This window comes from Otolemur garnettii, unplaced genomic scaffold, assembly GCF_000181295.1.
Source record: "Otolemur garnettii isolate 467f Iridium unplaced genomic scaffold, OtoGar3 scaffold00100, whole genome shotgun sequence".
Classification (NCBI taxonomy): Eukaryota; Metazoa; Chordata; class Mammalia; order Primates; family Galagidae; genus Otolemur; species Otolemur garnettii.
The window spans coordinates 7,411,876-7,432,745 of record NW_003852495.1 but is presented as its reverse complement, the minus strand read 5'-3'; the positions used below and the strand labels follow the sequence as shown (position 1 = coordinate 7,432,745).

The window sequence follows — 20,870 nt, the reverse complement described above, 5'->3', positions numbered from 1 at the left end:
GGGTCCGGGCTGGGGATTCGAACCCACCACCTTAGGTGTACGTGGCTGGCGCCTTAGCCGGTTGAGCTATAGGCGCCGAGCCAACCTTTTTTAATCTCATGGCACACTTGAACCTATAGTTAAACTTCTGCAGCACACTTAAATTATGTTGATCAAAGTATATATATACTGGGCAGTACCTGTGGCTCAGTGGGTAGGGTGCCCACACCATATACCGAGGGTGGCGGGTTCAAACCCTGCCCTGGCCAAACTGTAACAAAAAAATAGCTGGGTGTTGTGGCAGGCAGCGGTAGTCCCAGCTACTTGGGAGGCTGAGGTAGGAGAATTGCCTGGGCTCAGGAGTTGGAGGTTGCTGTGAGCTGTGTGATGTCACGGCACTCTAATGAGGGCGACAGAATAAGAATCTGTCTCTACCAAAAAAAAAATTTTTTATATATATATATATATTAACTGTACTTTAAACTTCTTTTGAAAATAATTTAATTAATGGTCTTTAAAAATTGGCTGGGCACAGTGGCTTATGCCTGTAATTCTAGCACTTAGGGAGACCAAGGAGGGTGGATCACCTAAGCTCAGGAGTTCAAGACCAGCTTGAGCAAGAGTGAGACCTCATCTCTCCTAAAAATAGAAAAATTAGCCAGGCATTGTGGCGGGCACCTGTAGTCAGTCCCAGCTACTTGGGAGGCTGAGTCAGGAGGACTGCTATAACTCAGGAGTTAGAGGTTGCTGGGAGTTATGACACCATGGCACTCTACCCAAGGTGACAGAGTGAGACTCTGTCTCAACAAAAAAATAAAAATTTTCATAGCACACCTAAAAAAATTTTCATGGCACACCATTTGAAAATCACTGATCTAGAGACTGTGGTCTGGGCCTGCTGGTAGCTGGGGAGAGGATCAGTGCTCATAGATTAAGTACTTCCCATACCAGGTATGAACCAAAGACTTTACACCCACTGGGAGGTGTAATGGGCATCTCAGATTCAGTCTGTTGGCTAATGACACCTCTATCTGTCCAGCTGTCAGACTAAAAGACTTGAACCTCTCTCTCTCACATCTACATACTATCCATCAGGATATCCTATTGTTTCTAGCCTTTGAAAGAGATCCAGAACTCAGCTAATCTCTCCCCTAAACCTCTAACTCTTTTGCCCCCACCCATGTCTTGTTCAACCTTGTGTCCTTCTTGGTTTCCCTGCTTCTACAGTCCCCCCCCACACACACACACACAATGTGAACACTTGAGTCCCTCCTCTACTCAGAGCACTCCCCTGGAAAGCCAACTTGCTCACCATGGCCCATAAGACCCCCCATCACTGCTCTGCCCTCATCCTTCCACTTTCCTCCTTGCCCTGATTCAGTCACACCTGCTCCTTGTTTCCTTAGTCTAAGTCAGTGGTTCTCAACTTGTGGGTCGTGACCCACAGGAATGTATTAAGGGGCTGCAGCATGAGGAAGGTTGAGAATCACTGGTCTAAGTAATATGTGAAATCTCATATAATCCAAGGAGTTGGTGGACTGTTACCCTTTTTTCTGCGCAGGGTCATTACAAGCCAGAAGGGAGGAGCACAAGAGTCTGCTGGGGGGAGGTAGAGAAGTGGGTGAGGACAGGACTCTGCCTTAGATCCCTCCTATAACAGCCACTCCCTGGGTTACTCCGAGCTGATGTCTGTAAAAATTTTCACAGCACAAAGATCAGGGCCTGCTTCTGTGCACAGTTACTGCATGTGTAAGCAAGTGAAGAACCAAGGACATAAAGAGCAACATGTGAAGGGCCAAGCTGGCCATCACTCTGCCTTTATGTTAATTGTAAAAAGAGGCCCTATCTCTCAGATACTTTTCTTCCTCCTGCAAAAAAGTATCAGAAGGAACTTACAAGCTTATGTACAACCTAACAACTGTGAAGGCAGCCCATTCTGAAATCAGAGCTGATGAAAGTGAGTGGGTGGGTAGAGGAAGAAAATTAAGATACATTAGTGGGCTTCCCTCCCACAACCAACCCTTTTGCTTGTTTGTTTAGCAGGCCCTGGCCAGGTTCGAACTCACCCCCCACCCCACCCCACCCCGTGCACACTCCCAATGCGCTCTAACCATTGAGATACTGGCGCCCAACCAACCAACCCTTTTGAAATCCGACCGACCTCACCCTCCCCTCCCAGGGCCCAGTACCCCAAGCTCCAATACTTGCATACTGGCTCCCTCCTGCGTGTTCTGGAAGCAGTGCCCGGAAGAACCCAGAACCTGAGAGTAGAGGAGGTGATGATCCCAACGGTCGGTCTTTCCCATTATCCTGTGTCCCTCCCCTCCAGGCCTGGACCTTACTTACAGTGATCATCATGGAAGACTTCATGAGATGATGTCCACTAATGCCCTGCTCATAGCAAACCTTTTTATCCTTGAGTGTAATCTGGAGAGGCAGAAAAATGAAGTGGTGAATGAGTTTGCCCAAGGACCCAAGGACTTCAAATAACCCAAAGCTGGGGCAGGTAGTAGAGACTGGTAGGAGAACGCAGACTTCTACTTCCTACTCAGAAGAATCAGACGAACAACTCGTGTTAGCCCTGCTCCCACCTTGGTACCACACTCCCCGCCAGGCCTCACCGAGAATAGCACCGACTGGCGATTAACAAGGACCTCCTGTTTCACCACGGCCTCCATGCAGTGGGGGTCAGCCAGCACCACGCTCACGTCCACCTTGCTCTGCAGTTGGTTGGCAGCACCTGCCCGGGGTAGCGGGAGGGTCGAGGCATCGCCCTCTGGACTCCGCCCCAGCGCAGCCCTCGCCCCGCCCCTCGGCCGCGCTCGGGCCCCGCCCACAGACCCAGAACAGCCCGCGTCTGGAACGAGTAGCCGCGCGCGGTCAGGAAGATAGAGAAGCCGTATTGAGTGCCCTTGTCCAGGAAAATGCGCTCGGGAAGCCTGGACTCGGGCTCGAGATTGTAGATCTTTTCATAGCTGTCCATATCGATGTGCACGCTACCCGCGCTCCGCCAGTTGCTCGCCAGGTAGAAATAGTAATCCTAGGGGGCAGGATGTGCCGGGCAAAGTCAGCGCTAGAGGAGACGGTGAGGGGTGTCTCCGCGCAGTTCGTTCCCAGATTCCCAAGCCTCTCCACGTACTTGGTCCTGTTTCTTGTTCTTCCACCAGCGCCAGGTGGGGTCGTGCACCGGGTCCGCATACGGCTGCAGGGACCACCGGGCACAGTGAGTGGATGGGGGAGAGGAACAGCACCCAGACCCCTTCCTAACCTCAGTTCCAGCCCCTAACCCCAAACGGACCCCTTTCCACACCCCCAAAGCTGGTCTTTGTGGGCGAGGCCCCGCTTCCCCCCCGCCCCAACCCCTCCCCCTACTTTTCATCCGTTCAGCCTCCCGGGCCACAGGCGTGGCGCTCTACGCCAGGTCCCCGCAGTCCCATCTCAGAGAAGACCCGGCCCAGGATGGCCCACGCACCCTCGCCGCAAAGAGCCCACCTTGTCGTACTTGGAGTGCAGCCAGAGCAGGTAGTAGACGAGGCCCTGGTAGACAGCTAGCGAGTTCTCGGTGTGGAAGCCGGTGGCGTATAAGACTTGTGGCGGCCGCGCCCGGTAGCGCTCCTGGCGTGTGTATCTCTGCGGCCCTGGCAGTCTCTGCAGGTGCATCGCCGTGAAGGGGCAGGGGTTGGTGAAGGACAGCGTCAAGTGGCTCCTGAACAGTGGCAGTGGGGAGGTCGGTAAGACTGTTTCCCACCTCTGTGCTGCGACTTCCGAAATCTAATTCTCCTCGGCTTAAGCCCCAGGTACCCAGAGTCCTCTGGACACATCTCCTTGGACGTTCTTCGATCCCTCAGACCAGAGTCCCCCCCACCTCCTCGGGCAATCCCCACTTGCCTGTCTACTTGACCTCCTAAGCTCTGTTTGTTCCGCCTCCCTCTCTGCTTCCCTCTTTCCACCTCCAGCGCCGTGTCCCTCTTGGTACCCCCACTCCCACCTCCAGCTTCCTCCCCAGGTTGCTCTGATCCACCCTTTGCAGGTGACCAGAAAAATAACTGAACACAGTGAATTCAGACGCTGTAGTCTCTCCCTTTCATCTCATTCCTGGCTCCCCAGGACCCTTAAGATGAAGTCCAAATTCCTATAACTACCAGGCTCACGTTGGCCCTGTTCCCATCACCACTGCACTATTTCTGCAACAGTACTTTCTTTTAGTTCTTCAACCCCAATCTCCTTTCCTCTTCAGGGCTTTTGCACAAGTGGTTCCCTGAGAATGTTTGGAACATTTTTCCCCACTTCATCACCTGGCTAATTCTCCCTTGCCTTTCATGCACCTCCTTGAAGCCCTCCCTGATACATCCACCCCCCAGGCTGAGTCATTCTCATACTGTGAGCTTCCATAGGTGCTAAGTTCCCCGCATCACAGCCTTGAGGTTGTCATTGGGGTTGGCTCAGCCCCTTTCCCCCAGGAATGGCAGCTGCATGAGGACAGTTCCTGGTGTCCTCAGACTACTGCTAAGGTCCTGTATCTTCTCACCCCTGCCGCTCCATGTCATACTGGGAGTGTATCTGGTACATCAGAAGCTTCTCCACAGGCAGAAGCCTCTTGACCAGCTTGCCCTCCTGGTTATTGATGAGGTATGCCAGCTGTAGGGGGAAGGCAGGACCAGGTGAGCTGGTGTCAGCCATCCTGTGGCACTCCAATCTCCCCTCACAGCCCTCTCCCAGCACCTGATACAGTTCATTGTCTTCATAGAAGAGGGTCACCATGGTCTCATTGTGTGAGTAGAAAGAGGACTGGTGCATCGCCTGGAGGCTGGTATGGATCCCCCATCCCTTGGAAGGGAACAGTTTGTACACCTTGTAGCTGCCTTCCAGGAGGTACCAGATCTGAAGGTACAACAGCCGGATGTGTGTAAGAGCTGCCAGCATCTGATCCCACCTCTCCCACTGCCCAGTGTCATGGCCCCACTGTTTGAGAGGTCATGCTTGGGAGCTCACTTCCAGCTGGGATGAGCCCCCATTCCTCTCTCTACTTCCCAGACCCCAGCTCCCTCTGATTGCAGCCCCTACATCCATGTTTCAGTCTGCTTGAGTTTCTGTTACTTGCAGCCTAAGCATTCCTGATATATACAATCCCTAAAAGCCAGGTTTCCTAGGGCTGAGACCTCTTTTTTTCTTCTTCTTCTCTTTCTTTGCAGCCTTCAGGGTCTCATCATTCTGTTGGCCTCAGTTTCCCATCTCTGCACTGTTGCCCACCCCCACACACATCTGAAAGGGACCTCACCTCCCTTTGCTGAGCTCCAACCTGGGAGATCCCCCCTAGACTCCATGACATTCCTTTAAGTGGCCTCTTTCATGCTGCCTGCCTGACACACATACACAACACACCCACACTAGGTCAGTCCACTCCTCAGAGTTACTATATGTAGTTTACCCCACTATAGCCCTGGGCACGCTGAACTGTCACTGTCTGGAAGTCTGCCTTCCTCACTGGCCTGTGACCTTGTGAGGATGGGCCCAGGGCTGATTCAGTCACCATGGAACCCCGCAGCACTGGATCAGGCATACAGTAAGTACTCAAATAAATGCAGAATGGAATGTATAAGAGCCTTCTCTGGAAATCAAATTGTTTTGCTGTGTGACTTTGGAAAAAGACACTTATCCTCTCTGAATTCCAGGGTTCTCAGCTATAAATGGAGCTGCTGCTGCCCTTCCCCAGAGTCCTTTAGAGTGTTCCCTTCCTTTAGCCCCTTTTCCCTGATTGGGGGAGAAGGGAGGTCCCTGGGGTTTCAGGATGGAGAGAGAGGGAATAGGGGAAGGGAAGGATAGCCCACCTCCTCAGTCTCTGTGACAATAGCCATGTCTCCATGGAATGATCTCACCAGGTATTTGATGGACAGTTCCATAGGGAAGTCTGCAAGGTAAATGTAGTTCTTCTTGTTAGAGCTGCAGGGGCAGAGATGGAGAGTTAGTGATACCAGAATAGCTGGTTGTCCTGGATACCTGCTTCCCCCAGCTTCAGGCCTAACACAACCCAGGAAGCATTTACACAGTTTCCCCACTAGCCTTGTGAGAACATACAAAGGGAGCCCAGAATCCTCACTCCCAGCCCCCACCCTAACCCTCTGGGTGACCTTCTGCCCCTAGAGTTTTCACCTCCCCATCTGTTATACAGGAATATCTGGCCAACCTGACAGTTTCCCCACCACTGTCGAAGGTGGCTCAAGGGTTCCTAGGTTCCTCAGTGATAAAAGGGTGGCTGGGAGGGAAGGATCCTAAATTGTCCTCAGAAAATGCTCTTCAATTGCTTACATAGGTTGGGTTCTTACATAAGGTTTCATTTTAAGAAAGGGCTCCCATAACTTTAGAATATTGGCTTCCCCCATCCCAGCTCTGACTATCTCAACCCATGTTTTCCCCATCAGAGTCCTGATAACTTCAAGACTTGGGCAGTCTTGAAGGTTTGGTGACTTCAGAAAGGGCCACCACCCCAGAGGTGCTGGGGAGGCATAATATACCTGGGTGGCCAGGGCAGGGTGGGGAGACCCACCTCTGCAGGAGGAAGTTGCCCCAGATGAACAGCAGGTTGTTGTACGGGTTAAAGAACATGCCCTTGGGTATCATTGGAGTGCTGGTGTAAGACTCTGTCCCTAGGATCATCAGGAACTCCAAGCCACGAGCTAACCAGGGCAGAAGAAGAGAGAACACAGTAGTGAGATGGGATCATCTGGGCCCTCCTGGCCCATGCCTACCTTTGAGACCACCTCTGCCTTCCCATCCTACCATCAGGGATGAATTCTGGGATTCTGTACAGCTGTGTCAGTGCATCATTATCTACAGGTAGAGAGAACACAGAACAATCTCCTGAGGCCCTGACCATTCAAAATTTGAAGCTGGGGTAAGATATCTACTTTCCAACTCCCCATAAAACCTTCCAATGGCTTCGCATTACTAGCTCTTAATTTCTGTAAGAGATTTTTATTTTATTTTATTTTTTTATTTCAGGTTAATGTGAAGGTACAGACAACTAGATTACAATATTTGTATTTCTTAGGTAGAGCCCTCTTGTATGCCTCTGAGAAGATTATAGTTCCAGCAGAGCAAAGGACTTGTTTCCTCTGACTTATTGGCTGGGGGATTCTGTGCAGTGCACAACCTGCACAACTGTGTATGGTAGCCGTGTTCTCACTATAGGTAAAATAAAATCTTATTGTAAGGCTCAAGGACCTTCCAGATATGACTTCTGCTCACCTCCCTAATCTCACTCCCTCCTTACTCCCCTCTGTTCCAGACACAATAGCTTCCTTTCAGTTTCTCTAGCCCACCAGTACTTTACCCAGTTTTTACTGTGACACAGCAATATTTCCCTCCCTCTGCCTGCTGGGCACAAATCCCAAAGATGGGCACACAGTCCCCAGTCTGAGCCTATGCCTCTTTGCCCCGAGCCCCTTGGCATTACTATTTTTCTTTGTGCTGTAGCCGACCACCTGGAAGTAAGTCCCAGCAGTATTGTGTTTACTCTCCACCAGAAGCAGTAGGTAATAGTCATCTGCGAGGTATTCCGCCCAGGTTATGGAGCAACTGTCAACTAAGAGGGGAAGGGGGAAAGTGCAGAGCAGCCTCAGGGCCCAGTGGCCTTAGTCCTGTGACTGCCATGCTCCTCCCCATAACTCTCCATCCCTCCTGAAGACGTTACCCATCCTGTGACCCTTCTTACCCTTCCCTGCTCTCCCATACCCTCAATTCCCCCACCCTCCTCTGCAAACCCATCTAGGAGATAAGTACCTCCAATGTGTTCGCACACGGACCTTTCCCTGGGCAGCATTTCAAAGGACACACTGCCATCTGCAGAGCAAGGCAGATTCATGCTCAAGTCATTCCCGTCCTATCCCTATCAAAGTGTGACACCCTGCTAAACTAACTCCCTCACTGTCCCCCTCATGCCTCCTCAACCTTTAGTCCTTGGAATTTCAAGGGGCAGATCACCCTCTGGCCTCTTGTCATTCACAGCTAGCCTATCAGAGTACATCTGTCTCTGGTCACACTGATTGGCTCAAGTCTGGGCACGTGACCCACAGTGGTATCAATCAGAATGTATCCTGGAAAAGAACCTGCTCTCATCCTCTTGGGGTAACTCAAACTGGTAGGTGACATGAGCCCTAAGATCTTAGGGGCCATCATTAATCCCCATGGAGGTGTATCTATCTGAAAATAGCACTCAACACATCGCTAGCACTATTCTACGACCTTTATATATACCTATATATACCAACTTGTTTAATCTTTCTATTAACTCAACAAAGGAGATACAGAGATACTAGTACTATCATTAATCCATCTCACAAATGATTAAAATGAGATCACAGAGGTCAAATCACCAGTCCAAAGGTACACAGCAAGAGTGTGATCAAGCAGTTTCCCTCCAGGACCTGTGCTATAATGAATGATTAAGCTACATTACCTGGCCGAGAGATAGGGTCCTGATGATACCTTTTGAGCCCCTGGATCCAGCCATGCCTAAAGTTGGCCCCTAATCTTTTCATTTATATAAATCCACAAATTTTTTGTGCTTAAATGATTTTGAATTTGGCTTATGCCTTTTGAAATCTAGCACATCATGAAAGAAACATAATGCACCCCTAAACCCTAACCCTACAAATGCATAACTCACCACCCCTCAAAGCCTGGGATACTTCCCAAGGGCATATGGTGAGGGGTGAGGGCCTAAGTTCAGAATTCTTGGAGATAACAGAGTATGGAGGGGTGTCTTGGGCTGCCAGAGGTCCCCACTCTTACCTCTGATGGTCCCAAAGTGGAGATAACCCTCGTTCTTGCCAGTGGTAAGGGCCAGTACATACTCAGTGCCATTGCTATGGAAATACACGGGGCACAATTTCTTGATGCATTCAGAGGCCAGGACACGAACCCAGCTGCCTAGGGAGGCCAGCATGGGGCTTCAGGCCCAGGTGGTTGGACCTGGGGCCTGTGCCCCTCACCCACATTTCCCTGGCCTTAGGGAGCCTGTCATCTGTCCTCTCTTGCTGAAGCACCTATTCAGGGGCCCTTGGCAGAGGGCACAAGATGCTTTTGAAGAAATTCTTCTTGCTCACACTCTGTCCATGAAGTTCAGATTGGGGTGATCCCTCCTTTGAGCTCTGCTTGCTGGAGCAATTAGTTTTGAGCTGGGCATGTGACCAAGCTGGGCAAATTAGAGACAATTCCAGCTTGAACCACCAACAAAGAGATGTTCTTTCCTGGGCTACTGAGGGGCATAAAAGTCTGCCATTTCTGGGTGGGAGTGGGAGTCACCATGGCTGCCTCATGGAAGTGACTATCTAACAGTGACAGTGAGCTCCTGGATCCAACTGTTCCTAAGACCATCTGTTCCTGGACTTTTCAGCTACATAAGCCTGTAACATCCCTTTTCTTTGGCTTCAGTCCATTTTAATTTGGTTCCTCCCACTGATAAAGTGCCATAAGTGAGAAAGGGAGAAAATGAAGCTACTGGGAACATGCATTAGCTAATGAAATGAAAGTTACACTATAATTTTCAGCGACCCTATAAGCTGACAATGCTCATTTACATGGGGAAGAAACAGAGAAGCAATAGGAAGGTTTTGGTGACTTTTTTCTTTTTTTTTTTTTTTGCCAGGGCTGGGTTTGAACCCACCACCTCTGGCATGTGGGGCCGGCGCCCTACTTCTTGAGCCACAGGTGCTGCCCTTTTTTGTTTGTTTTTGGGACAGAGTCTTACTCTGTCATGCCTAGGGTAGAGTACCATGGTATTGTCATAGCTCCCAGCAGCCTCAAGTTCCTGGGCTCAAGCAATTCTCCTGCCTTAACCTGTGGCCTGCCACAATGCCCAGCTAGTTTTTCTATTTTTAGTAGAGTTGGGGTCTTGCTCTTGCTCTGGTTGGTCTTGAACTCCTTTTTTTTTTTTTTTAAGTTTTGGCCAGGGCTGGGTTTGAACCCACCACCTCCGGCATATGAGGCCAGCACCCTACTCCTTTGAGCCACAGGTGCTGCCCTGGTCTTGAACTCCTAAGCTCAAGCAATCCACCCACTTTGGTTTCCCAGAGTGCTAGGATTACAGATGCGAGCCACTGGGCCTGGCCAGATTTTGGAATTATTTAAAGATAAGGCTGAAATCAACAGTGCTTTTCCTCTGTGATTGGTCTCCTTTGTGGCTTTGCCTCTTCAACAGATGAACAGCCCATCTCTGTTTCTCTCGCTATCCTCTTGCTCTGCCTTTCTCTCTGACTCACTATGCCTCTCTTATCCTCCAACTTTCTTTCTCCATCTGCATCTCTCTTGGCATGTCTTCCTGCCACTCTGTGCACCTGCACTTGTGTCTGTGTTTCTCTGCTCCCTGCCTTCACTCGTAACCCTCTTCCCGCAAACGGCTCACAATTCCTAGGAAGGTCTGCGTGGAAGCTTCAAGCCAGCACATAGAGGACAGACGAAGGCCCTTGCAGGGTGGGCAGTGGTGATCTGGACCTTATCAGGTCTCTGCCCACCTCCCTAACCCATGCCAATTCCAATCCCAGGTGTTTCCAGTGGATAGGTTCACCGCTGTGCCCTCCCCCAGGCTTGGGCAGGCCACAGCCCCTCACCGCTGCCTCGATTGCTCTCGTGGAGTATGGGATAGGTGCCTGTAAAATAGTAGACAAGCTGGTTCTGCCGAATGAAGAGGGTAGCCTCAGTGGCGATGGCGTCGTAGATGGTGGCTGAGAAGCCAGAATGGGGGCAGTAGAAGGAGCCTACCCAGCAACTGTCAATGCTCAACTGCAGGGAAGCAGAGGCTAATGGTGAGCAAGTGGCCTTGGCCTTGGCCCCTGTGTCCTGCTTTGGAGGTTGGCTCCTACTCTAATGACTGCTCAGGAAGGGTACACACAGCGGCTCTAAGGCAGTCTCCCTGCAATAACACTTTGGTGGCCAAACTTCCCCAATATGGGCCAGGGAAGTAGATGTCACTGGCTTGAGCCAATTCAGGTTCTGTGAGCCCTCTCAGCAGTCTCTGTGCCCCTGGCAAATATCCCATGCCTGGCCTAACACACATCTTAAGAGTCTTATTCTACTGTGAATACACTGAGCTGACAAGGTTAACACTACTTGAATCCATTGTCCAATTCTAGTGCTAATTACATCATGAACAGTGGGGAAACCCTAAAAGACTGAATGTAAATCTAATCAAGTTTCTAGACCTATCAGTTCATAAGCCATATGAGATGTTATAGACTGAATTCTGTCCCCCTCAAATTCATATGTTGAACCCCTAATGTAATTGTACTTGGACACAAGACCCCTGAAGACCTGATTACGGTTAAATGATTTCATAAGGGTAGAGCTCTGATCCATAGGTCTGGTGTCCCTCTAAGAAGGGGAAGAGACACTAGGGTGCGTGCTCTCTCTCTCCACTCTGCACAGAGAAAGGCCATGTGAGAGTACACCTGTCCATAAGCCCAGGACAAAGGCTTCACCAGAAACCAAGCACATGGGCACCATGCTCTTGTACTTGCAGCCTCCAAAACTCTGAGAACACAAATTTCCATGGTCTAAGCCACCCAATCTGGGGTATTTTGTTGTGGCAGCCTGAGCACTAATATGTGGAGACAGAGGAACAACCAAATTCTACAGGACATAAAAACCAATTTTCTCTTCTCTCTCTCTCTTTTTTTTTTTTTAAAGACAGAGTCTCTGGCTCGGCGCCTGTGGCTCAAGCGGCTAAGGCGCCAGCCACATACACCTAAGGTGGCGAGTTCAAATCCCCAGCCCGGACCCGCCAAACAACAATGACGGCTGCAACCAAAAAATAGCCGGGCATTGTGGCCGGCGCCTGTGGTCCCAGCTACTTGGGAGGCGGAGGCAGGAGACTCGCTTGAGCCCAGGAGTTGGAGGTTGCTGTGAGCTGTAATGCCATGGCACTCTACCCAGGGGGACAGCTTGAGGCTCTGTCTCAAAAAAAAAAAAAAAAAAAAAAGACAGAGTCTCTGTCAGAGACTCAGAGTGCTGTGGCCCCAGCCTAGCTCACAGGAAACTCAAAACACCTGGGCTCAAGTGATCCTCCTGCCTCAGCCTCCCAAGTAGCTGGGACTACAGGCTCCTGCCATCACCTCCAGCGAATTTTCCTATGTTTAGTAGAAATGCGGTCCTACTCTTGCTCAGGTTAATCTGAAACTCCTGACCTCAAGTGATTCTCCCACCTTGGCTTCCCAGAGTGTTCCCAGGTATGAGCTAGCCACCTGCCAAAACCTTATTTTCTTAAACAAATTGCCTAAAACGGTGATGGAGGGAGCAGACATACAAGTGAAAAGTCTTAGGTCAACAACCAAATGCAATATATCAGATCCTGATTCAAACAAATCAATTTCTGTTTGTTTTTTGTTTTTTTTTTTTTTTGTAGAGACAGAGTCTCACTTTATGGCCCTTGGTAGAGTGCCATGGCGTCACAGTGCTCATAGTAACCTCCAACTCCTGGGCTTAGGCGATTCTCTTGCCTCAGCCTCCCGAGTAGCTGGCACTATAGGCATCCACCACAATGCCCAGCTATTTTTTTGTTGCAGTTTGGCCAGGGCTGGGTTTGAACCCGCTACCCTTGGCATATGGGGCCAGCGCCCCACCTACTGAGCCACAGGCATCGCCCCAAACAAATCAAAGGCATTTTTAGATAATTAGAGAAAATTAATAATGACCTAGCATTAGACATTAAGGGATTATTACTGATTTTGGAGGGTATTTTAATGGCATTGTGATTTTTTTTTTTTTGGTTTTGTCTTTGTTTTATTTTGTTCTGAGACAGAGTTTCACTCTGTTGCCTAGACTACAGCTCAGTGACATCAGCCTAGCTCAATAGGTCTGGCCTGTAGGGTTTTTTTGGGGAGGGGGTTTGAGACAGAGTCTCACTTTGTCACCCTCAATAGAGTGCCCTAGTATCATAGCTCACAGCAACTTCAAACTATCACCATGCCCAGCCTTGTGGTTTTATTTTTTTTAAGCCCTCATGTGTTAAGAGTGTTAGAAATACTTCCTCAAGTATTTTAATAATTTACAGGTCAATAGTATGATGGCTGGGACTTTTTTTTTTAATATTTCAAAAGATGGCGGGGTGGCTCACGCCTGTAATCCTACCACTCTGAGAGGCCAAGGTGGGTAGATTGCCTAAGCTCAGGAGTTCCAGACCAGCCTGAGCAAGAGTGAGACTCCCATCTCTAAAAATAGCCAGGTATTGTGGTGGGTGCCTATAGTCTCAGCTACTTGGGAGGCTGAAGCAAGGGGATCACTTAAGCCCAAGAGTTTGAGATTGCTGTGAGCTACGACGCCATGGCACTCTACTGAGGGCAACAAAGTGAGACTCTGTCTCAAATAAATAAATAAAAATAAAATAAAATATTTCAAAAGAAAAATAGTAGAACAACAACAACAAAAGGCAAAATAGTGATAATTATTGAAGCTGGGTTCATTATATTCTCTCTCATTTTGTGACTGATTGACATTTTCCACAAAAAGGCTGGGCACAGTGGCTCACATCTATAACACTAGCACTCTGGGAGGCTGAGGCAAGAGGATCACTTGAAGTGAGGAATTAGAGATCAGACTGAATAAGAGAGAGACCCTGTCTCTACTAAAAATAGAAAAATTAGCTAGGTGTTGTGGCACAAGCTGATGAGTTTAAGGTTGATGTGAGCCATGAGGCCACAACACTCTACTGAGGGCTACAAAATGAGACTCTGTCTTAATAAAAAAAAAAAAAAGAATCCTAGCACTCTAGGAGGCTGAGTCGGGTGGATTGTTTGAGCTCACTGGTTCAAGACCAGCCTGAGCTACAGTGAGACTCACTCCCTGTCTCTAAAAAAATAAAAAAAATAGCTGGGCATTGTGGCAGGGGCCTGTAGTCTCAGCTACTTGAGAGGCTGAGGCAAGAGAATTGCTTGAGCCCAGGAGTTTGAGGTTGCTGTGAGCTGTGACACCATGGCACACTACCCAGGGTGATGAAGTGAAAATCTGTCTCAAAAAAAAAAAAAAATTTTTTTTTTTCCAGGGGTGAGCACAGCCTGAGCCACACCAAATGAAAGGAATTTTGTTACTTTGGAGCTTTGAAAGGGAATGGAAGGGGAAAAGTCTTTCCCACTCAACATGGGCCTGAGAAGACGTAGACTCTGCAATCTTCAGTTCCAGAGGGCAGAACATTTTTGAGCATAAAGTTGATACAGAGGAATTAGGTCCAAGAAACTCAGTCTTAGTGACATTGTTTGAAATCCTGGGTCAAGCTGAGCCTGAAGTCCTAAATTTTTTGGTTACCAGCAAGTATCCTTTTCTACTTTTGGCAGATGGCTAGTTAAGCTCCTGAATCCATCTTCTTCATATTATTTGGTGATTGAGTTTAGCTGGGCATGTACCACCTAGACTCCCTCATAGTTGGTTCAAGCCAAGTGACTGATTTCTCACTAATGGAATGTGAGTTGAAGTGAAACTCACTTGAGATAAAATGGCTTGCCTTGCACTTCTATGCTTTCCCTTTCCCACTGGCTAGAATATGAGCATGGGTATGACCTAGCTGCCATCAGACAGAAGTCGACACCCAGGGTCTAAGTGTTTCTTACCTCTGGACTGTCAAGAGAATGAGTGATAGTGTCTGCTCATCCATTCCCTTTGAGGATCTCTTTGTTACAGCATCTAAATCTGAACCCTGATCAACACAGGCTGCAGAGATGCAGGTAGCTAAGAGTACGGGGAGTGTTGTCTGAGGTTCCTGGGAGCAGGCCGGAAGGGAATGAGGAAGAGAGAGGAAAAAGTGAGATGGGGTCATCAGGGAGAAATCCTTATGAGTAAAGAACAAGAATAAATAGGGTTTTATTTTGGAGTGATAGAAATTTTTTAGAACTAGGTGGTGGTAGTTGTAGCACAATATTGTGAATGAAGTGAATTGTTCACTTTAAAATGATTAAATTTGTGAAATTTGGCTCAATAAATTTAAAAAAAGGAAACAAGAATAAAGATACTTAAAGTTCTGGGCAGCACCTGTGGCTCAATGAGTAGGATGCCAGCCCCATATACAAGGTCCCATGTACCAAGGATGGCAGGTTCCAACCCAGCCCTGGCAATAAAAAAAAATAACTGGGCATTGTGGCAGGTGCCTGTAGTCCCAGCTACTTGGGAGGCTGAGGCAAGAGAATCACCTGAGCCCAATAGCTGGAGGTTGCTGTGAGTTGTGACGTCACAGCACTCTACCAAGGGCAACAAAGTGAGACTGTCTCTAAAAAAAAAAAAAAGAAAAGAAAAGAAAAGAAAGGGCAGCACTTGTGGCTCAATGAGGAGGGTGCTGGCCCCATATACTGAGGGTGGCAGGTTCAAATCCAGCCCTGGTGGAACTGCAACAAAAAAATAGCTGGGCGTTGTGACGGGCGCCTGTAGACTCGGGAGGCTGAGGCAAGAGAATCACCTATTGCTGTGTGATGCCATGGCACTCTACCGAGGACAATAAAATGAGACTCTGTCTCTAAAAAACAAAACAAAACAACAACAACAAAAACTGGCTTGGTGCCTATAGCTCAAACAGCTAAGGTGCCAGCCACATATACCAGAGCTGGTGGGTTCAAATCCAGCCTGGGCCTGCCAAACAACATACAACCAAACAATAGCCAGGCATTGTGGCAGGCACCTCTAGTCCCAGCTACTTGGGAAGGTAAGGCAAGAGAATTGCTTAAGCCCAGGAGTTGGAGGTTGCTTTCAGCTGTGATGCCACAGCACTCTACCCAGGGTGACAGCTTAAGGCTCTGTCTCAAAAAAACAAAAACAAAAACAAAACAAACAAACCTGAAGTTCAAATTGAATTTATTTTCATTCCTGTGATGGAAACCCCTTCCTCTGCCTCTAAATATCTTCAGCAGAATCCAAATCAACAATACATTCCTTGTGGCTGTGCTTGGGTCAGAAGTTTATGAAAATTGAACAATGTTTGAATAGAGTTGACCCAGAGCAGAGAATGCTGACACAGGACAGGAAGATGACCCCATAAACCGAACAAATTCAGTAGAAACAGAAATTCAGAGCCAGAGGGGATCAGGAGAACATTAACTTACATGAGGCTCTCAGAAATTGTAAGTGGGGCTTTTTACCCTGATGGAGGAGGTCAAGGCAATCTTATGGGGTTGTTGTGCTATACAGTTGTTATCTGGGACACAAGAACCAGCATCTTCTCCTTCATCTGATGGCAAAGCTATCCTGATTTCACTCTGGATGAATCGTCTTTTCTGACTCTTGACTCAGGTGTCCTCCTTATTAGAATAGAGAGGTTGACCTATATGCTGAGCCCCTGGGCATGTTCTATTAGCTTGGGAGATGTGACCCAACGTGGAACAATCAGGACCAAGAATATAAATTTCAGAATTTTTAAAAAGCTATTTGGGGGGCAGTGACTCACACCTGTAATCCTAGTACTCTGGGAGGCCAAGGAGGTGGGTGGCCAGGAGTTCAAGACCGGACGAAGCAGGATCAAGAACCCGCCTCTATTAAAAAAAGAAAAATTAGCCAGACATTGTGGCAGACACCTGTAGTCTCAGCTACTCAAGAGGCTGAGGCAAAAGAATGACTTGAGCCCAAGAGTTTAGGGTTGCTGGGAGCTATTATGTCACTGCTCTCTATCCAGGGCAAAAAAAAAATGAGACTCTGTCTCTAAATAAATAAATAAATAAATAAAGCTATTTGAGAAATAGATGCTTCCTTTTTCTGCCTTGGGAGTTGGGATGATATAAACCACTTTGAGAATGAGGCTAATTCAATAAAAAGTGGAACTGAAAGTTGAAGTCCTTGTTTGAGCCCCAAATCAAGGCTAAAGCCTGATGTGTGCCTCAGTGTACCTGCTAAGTCCACAGCTCTGCGTAAGACAACCTAGCTTGGAGTTCTGCCTGCAGCTGCACTAAGGCAAACATGTTTCTGTCCCTGAAAGCAACAGAATCTTACCTCAGACACCTCTCCCCATCCTGGGTAACACAAGCTCTCAAAACCTGATGTGAAACCCTTTAGGTCAGATATATATCACTATTCAGAATTTTCCAGAGTTTAGAAGGTACTATACCACTCATTATGGAAACCATTAACTTATGTCATCTTCACAATGTTTCTATGAACATTTTATTCCCATTTTACAGAGGGAATCTGAGACCCAGGAGATAAAGTGACTTGACCAAGGTGATGTAGCCAGGAGGTGGGAGAACCAGGATTTGAACCCAGATCCTCTAGCTGCATGTGTTTTTTCTTCCCACTACGTGTATCTGCCTCTCATGGGGACTGGTGAGTCTTTGGGGACCCCTTCTATATCCCCAGACCCACTATCTGCCCTGTACCACTCACCTCCACGACAGAAAAGTCCTTGAAGCTAGTGTCAGTCATCAGGACGCGCTTCTCATTGGGAATGCCACCTAGGATAAGCACTGGTGACACGTCCACAGTGTACCACAGAGGCCTGGATGGGACGTTCACAAACGCCCTGGGACTCACGTCGGAGATCTGCCAGGGAGGTACAGGAGGGCTGCTCCACACTCCCTGCCACCTGCCCACAGCTCCATCTCACTTTGATCAAAGTCCCTGTCCTGACCAAAAGTGACCCATATAATTCGTCCCCATCATTTCCCTGACCTCATTCCTCACCCCTCTCTTACTTGTTCTCTCCAGCCACACAGGTTCCCTCGCTCCTCCTCAGAGGTACATACCCACCTCAGGGCCTCTATACTGGCTTTTCCCTTTGTATGAAATGCTCTTCCCCCAGTATTCAAATGATTCCCTCCTCTCCCTGTAGGCTTTACTCAAAGTCAACTTTCTCAACTAGGCCTTTCTTCACCATTCTATTAGACCAGTGATTTTCTTTTTCTTTTCTTTTTTTTGAGACGGAGCCTCAAGCTATCCCCCTGGGTAGAGTGCCATGGCATCATGCTCACAGCAACCTCCAACTCCTGGGCTCAAGCGAGTCTCCTGCCTCAGCCTCCCAAGTAGCTGGGACTACAGGTGCCCGCCACAATGCCTGGCCATTTTTTGGTTGCAGCCATCATTGTTGTTTGGCAGGCCCGGGCTGGGGATTCGAACCCACCACCTTAGGTGTATGTGGCTGGCGCCTTAGCCGTTTGAGCCACAGGCACCGAGCCTAGACCAGTGATTTTCAAGCCATCCTCTTGCCTTAGCCTGCCTACTATCTGGAACTACAGGCACCTGGTAAAATGCTTGACTATTGGCTCGGCGCCTGTGGCTCAAGTGGCTAAGGCGCCAGCCACATACACCTAAGGTGGTAGGTTCGAATCCAGCCTGGGCCCACCAAACAACAATGATGGCTGCAACCAAAAAATAGCCAGGCGTTGTGGCAGGCACCTATGGTCTCAGCTACCTGGGAGGCTGAGGCAGGAGACTCACTTGAGCCCAGGAGTTGGAGGTTGCTGTGAGCTGTGATGCCAGGGCACTCTACCCAGGAGAACAGCTTGAGGCTCTGTCTCAAAAAAAAAAAAAAATGCTCGGTTATTTTTTAAGATGCAGGGTCTCACTCTTGCTCAGGCTGGTCTTGAACTCCTGAGCTCAAGCAATTCACCAACCTCAGCCTCCCAGAGTGCTGGGATTACAAGTGTGAACCACCAAGCCCAGCCAGTTTTCTCCTCTTTAAAATGGGCAAGTGAGGGCTGTGAGCGGTGGCTCAGGCCTGTAATCCTAGCACTCTGGGAGGCTGAGGTGGGTGGATTGCTTGAGCTCAGGAGTTTGAGATCAGCCTGAGCAAGAGTAAGAACCTGTTTTTACTAAAAGTAGAAAAACTGAGGCAAGAGGATCACTTGAGTCTAAGAACTTAAGGTTGTTATGAGCTATAATGCCATGGCACTCTAATCAGGGTACCAGAATGAGACTGTCTCAATCAATCAATCAATCAATAAAATGGGCACATGAGATATGTGCCTGCAGTATAGTTGAAAACATGAAATGAGGTGGTGCCTCAGTGGGTAGGGCACCAGCCCCATATACTGAGGGTGGTGGGTTTGAACCCGGCCTCAGCCAAACTGCAACAAAAAATAGCCAGGTGCTGTGGTGGGTGCCTCCCACCAGCTACTGGGGAAGTTGAGGCAAGGGAATTGCCTAAGCCAAGGAGTTGAAGGTTACTGTGAGCTGTGACACCACAGCATTTGACAGAGGGCAACAAAGTGAAACTCTGTCTCAAAAAAAAAAGAAAGAAAGAAAACATGAAATGAAGGTCAGGCATGGTGGCTCACGCCTGTAATCCTAGTACTTTGGAAGGCTGAGGCGGGTGGATGGCTTGAGCTCAGGAATTCAAGACCAGCCTGAGTAAGAGTGAGACCCCATCTCTACTAAAAATACAAAAAAAAATAGCTAGGTGTTGTGGCAGGCACTTGTTGTCCCAGCTACTCAGGAGGCTGAGGCAAGAGCATCACTTGAGCCCAAGAGTTTAAGGTTGCTGTGAGCTATGATTCTAGGGCAACAGAGTGAGACTCTGTCTCAAAAAAATAAAAATAAATTAATTAATTAAATAAAATACTAAAAGAAAATGAGTAAGCCAGAGCACCTCTCCTCACAGGGTCACTGAGAAGACTTAACATTTACATGTTTTTAGTAAAGCTCTTCACCTAGGGTCTGGCATAAAGTGTTCTATAAACAGAATTTGTCATTTATTTTGAAAGTAATCGGGGCCCCAGCCCAAGGCCCATAGTCTTTAACTCCTGTCTTTTCCCTTTCTTGCTGCACGCCCCCCCTCACCTCATCTCCCACAAGGAATTCGATGGTGTTGTATCTCTTTCTCTTCAGGAAGCCATTGATATTCATTTGGAACCTGGCAGCAGGCACAGGACAGGCACAGGTGAGGGTCCCAGTTTCAGTGGCTCCTACCCCAGCTCAAAGCCACCTCCCTTGTTTCCTCCTCTGGGTCTCCCCCAGGTTCCTTTAGGGATCTTGGATTAGGAATTCCTCCCAGTCTACCTCCTGCCCCAGCTTGGGAAAAGGTACCTTTTTTCTGGAATGAAGGGCCCCAGGCCATTGCTGTGGATGTGCACTTTCATGACCACACTGCCATTCTTGATGGGCATGGGTGTGTACCAGTTCATGACACACAGCTCCTCTGCCACGCATGGCTCTGCTGGTTGGCAGTGGGCACTGAGGCTGTTGGGGACTCCCAGTGCCCCCTCCAGGCCACGGACCACACTGGAATCTCCCTGTAATTCCCTATACCCATTTCCAGACCATAGATCCCACCATGTGAACCCATTTAGGCCATGGAAACTACTAAGACCTCCCTGTACCCTCCTCTGGTCATGGGCCTCATTGAGGCCCCCAGCACCCTCACCACCCTGCCAGGTGTGACTGTTACAGGCACCCCCCAATCCCACCTTTGCTGCGAAAAGGGGCTCCCTCCATCTGGATCTGCAGCTGCTCTATCTTCCAGCGATAGAAGTTGACTGGGGACTGGAAGGTGACCAGCACCAAGGGCTTGAGCCCTGTCAGGTAGCCCTTGCGTACCAGGTCCTCGGAGGGCTGAGGGTGAGACGGCCCCCCAGGTGTGTCCTTATGATAGCCTCTGGACACCTGCTACCTCGAGCCTTCCTCTGCTAGCCTATCTTCCTGGGCTGGGTAGGGAGAGCAAGTGCTCCACCTTGGGACAGTCAGAGGATGTGGTCTAAGTTTGGGACCCAGCTAGGGGTCAGGTCAGGTTAAGAGAGAGACAGAGGGCTGTGGAAGGAGTCAGAGGTCTTCCTGAAGGAGGTGACTCCAAAGCCAGGGACTTCAGACAGAGTGTGCACATGGGAAATGCACAGGCCAGGACAGCACACAATGGGCAAGAATGTGAAAATGGGAAGGAACGGGGCTCCTGGAACTGCTAGCAGCCTCTCTCCACTCCAAGGATACCGGGTCCCACTCTC

At 48.9% G+C, this 20,870-nt stretch overlaps 1 protein-coding gene across 2 annotated transcripts in view; it reads right to left on the bottom strand.

Annotated features, from left to right (window-relative positions):
• Window positions 1-20,870, bottom strand: part of CATSPERG (cation channel sperm associated auxiliary subunit gamma) — a 30,826-nt gene that overhangs the window by 5,268 nt on the left and 4,688 nt on the right. Inside the window, exons 3-21 of one of the 2 annotated variants that reach the window (XM_012809196.1) lie at window positions 20,340-20,484; window positions 19,960-20,086; window positions 19,714-19,786; window positions 17,323-17,478; window positions 10,587-10,758; window positions 8,770-8,907; window positions 7,759-7,818; window positions 7,433-7,561; window positions 6,757-6,807; window positions 6,524-6,653; window positions 5,808-5,919; window positions 4,702-4,860; window positions 4,508-4,617; window positions 3,472-3,685; window positions 3,119-3,181; window positions 2,821-3,019; window positions 2,601-2,719; window positions 2,326-2,406; window positions 2,184-2,240 (exon numbers count right to left, since the gene is read on the bottom strand). In XM_012809196.1, coding sequence (XP_012664650.1) covers window positions 2,184-2,240; window positions 2,326-2,406; window positions 2,601-2,719; window positions 2,821-3,019; window positions 3,119-3,181; window positions 3,472-3,685; window positions 4,508-4,617; window positions 4,702-4,860; window positions 5,808-5,919; window positions 6,524-6,653; window positions 6,757-6,807; window positions 7,433-7,561; window positions 7,759-7,818; window positions 8,770-8,907; window positions 10,587-10,758; window positions 17,323-17,478; window positions 19,714-19,786; window positions 19,960-20,086; window positions 20,340-20,484 — 2,295 coding nt within the window. The remainder of the gene's footprint in view (window positions 1-2,183; window positions 2,241-2,325; window positions 2,407-2,600; window positions 2,720-2,820; window positions 3,020-3,118; window positions 3,182-3,471; window positions 3,686-4,507; window positions 4,618-4,701; window positions 4,861-5,807; window positions 5,920-6,523; window positions 6,654-6,756; window positions 6,808-7,432; window positions 7,562-7,758; window positions 7,819-8,769; window positions 8,908-10,586; window positions 10,759-17,322; window positions 17,479-19,713; window positions 19,787-19,959; window positions 20,087-20,339; window positions 20,485-20,870) is intronic. The other variant, XM_023516945.1, reaches the window with a different exon arrangement.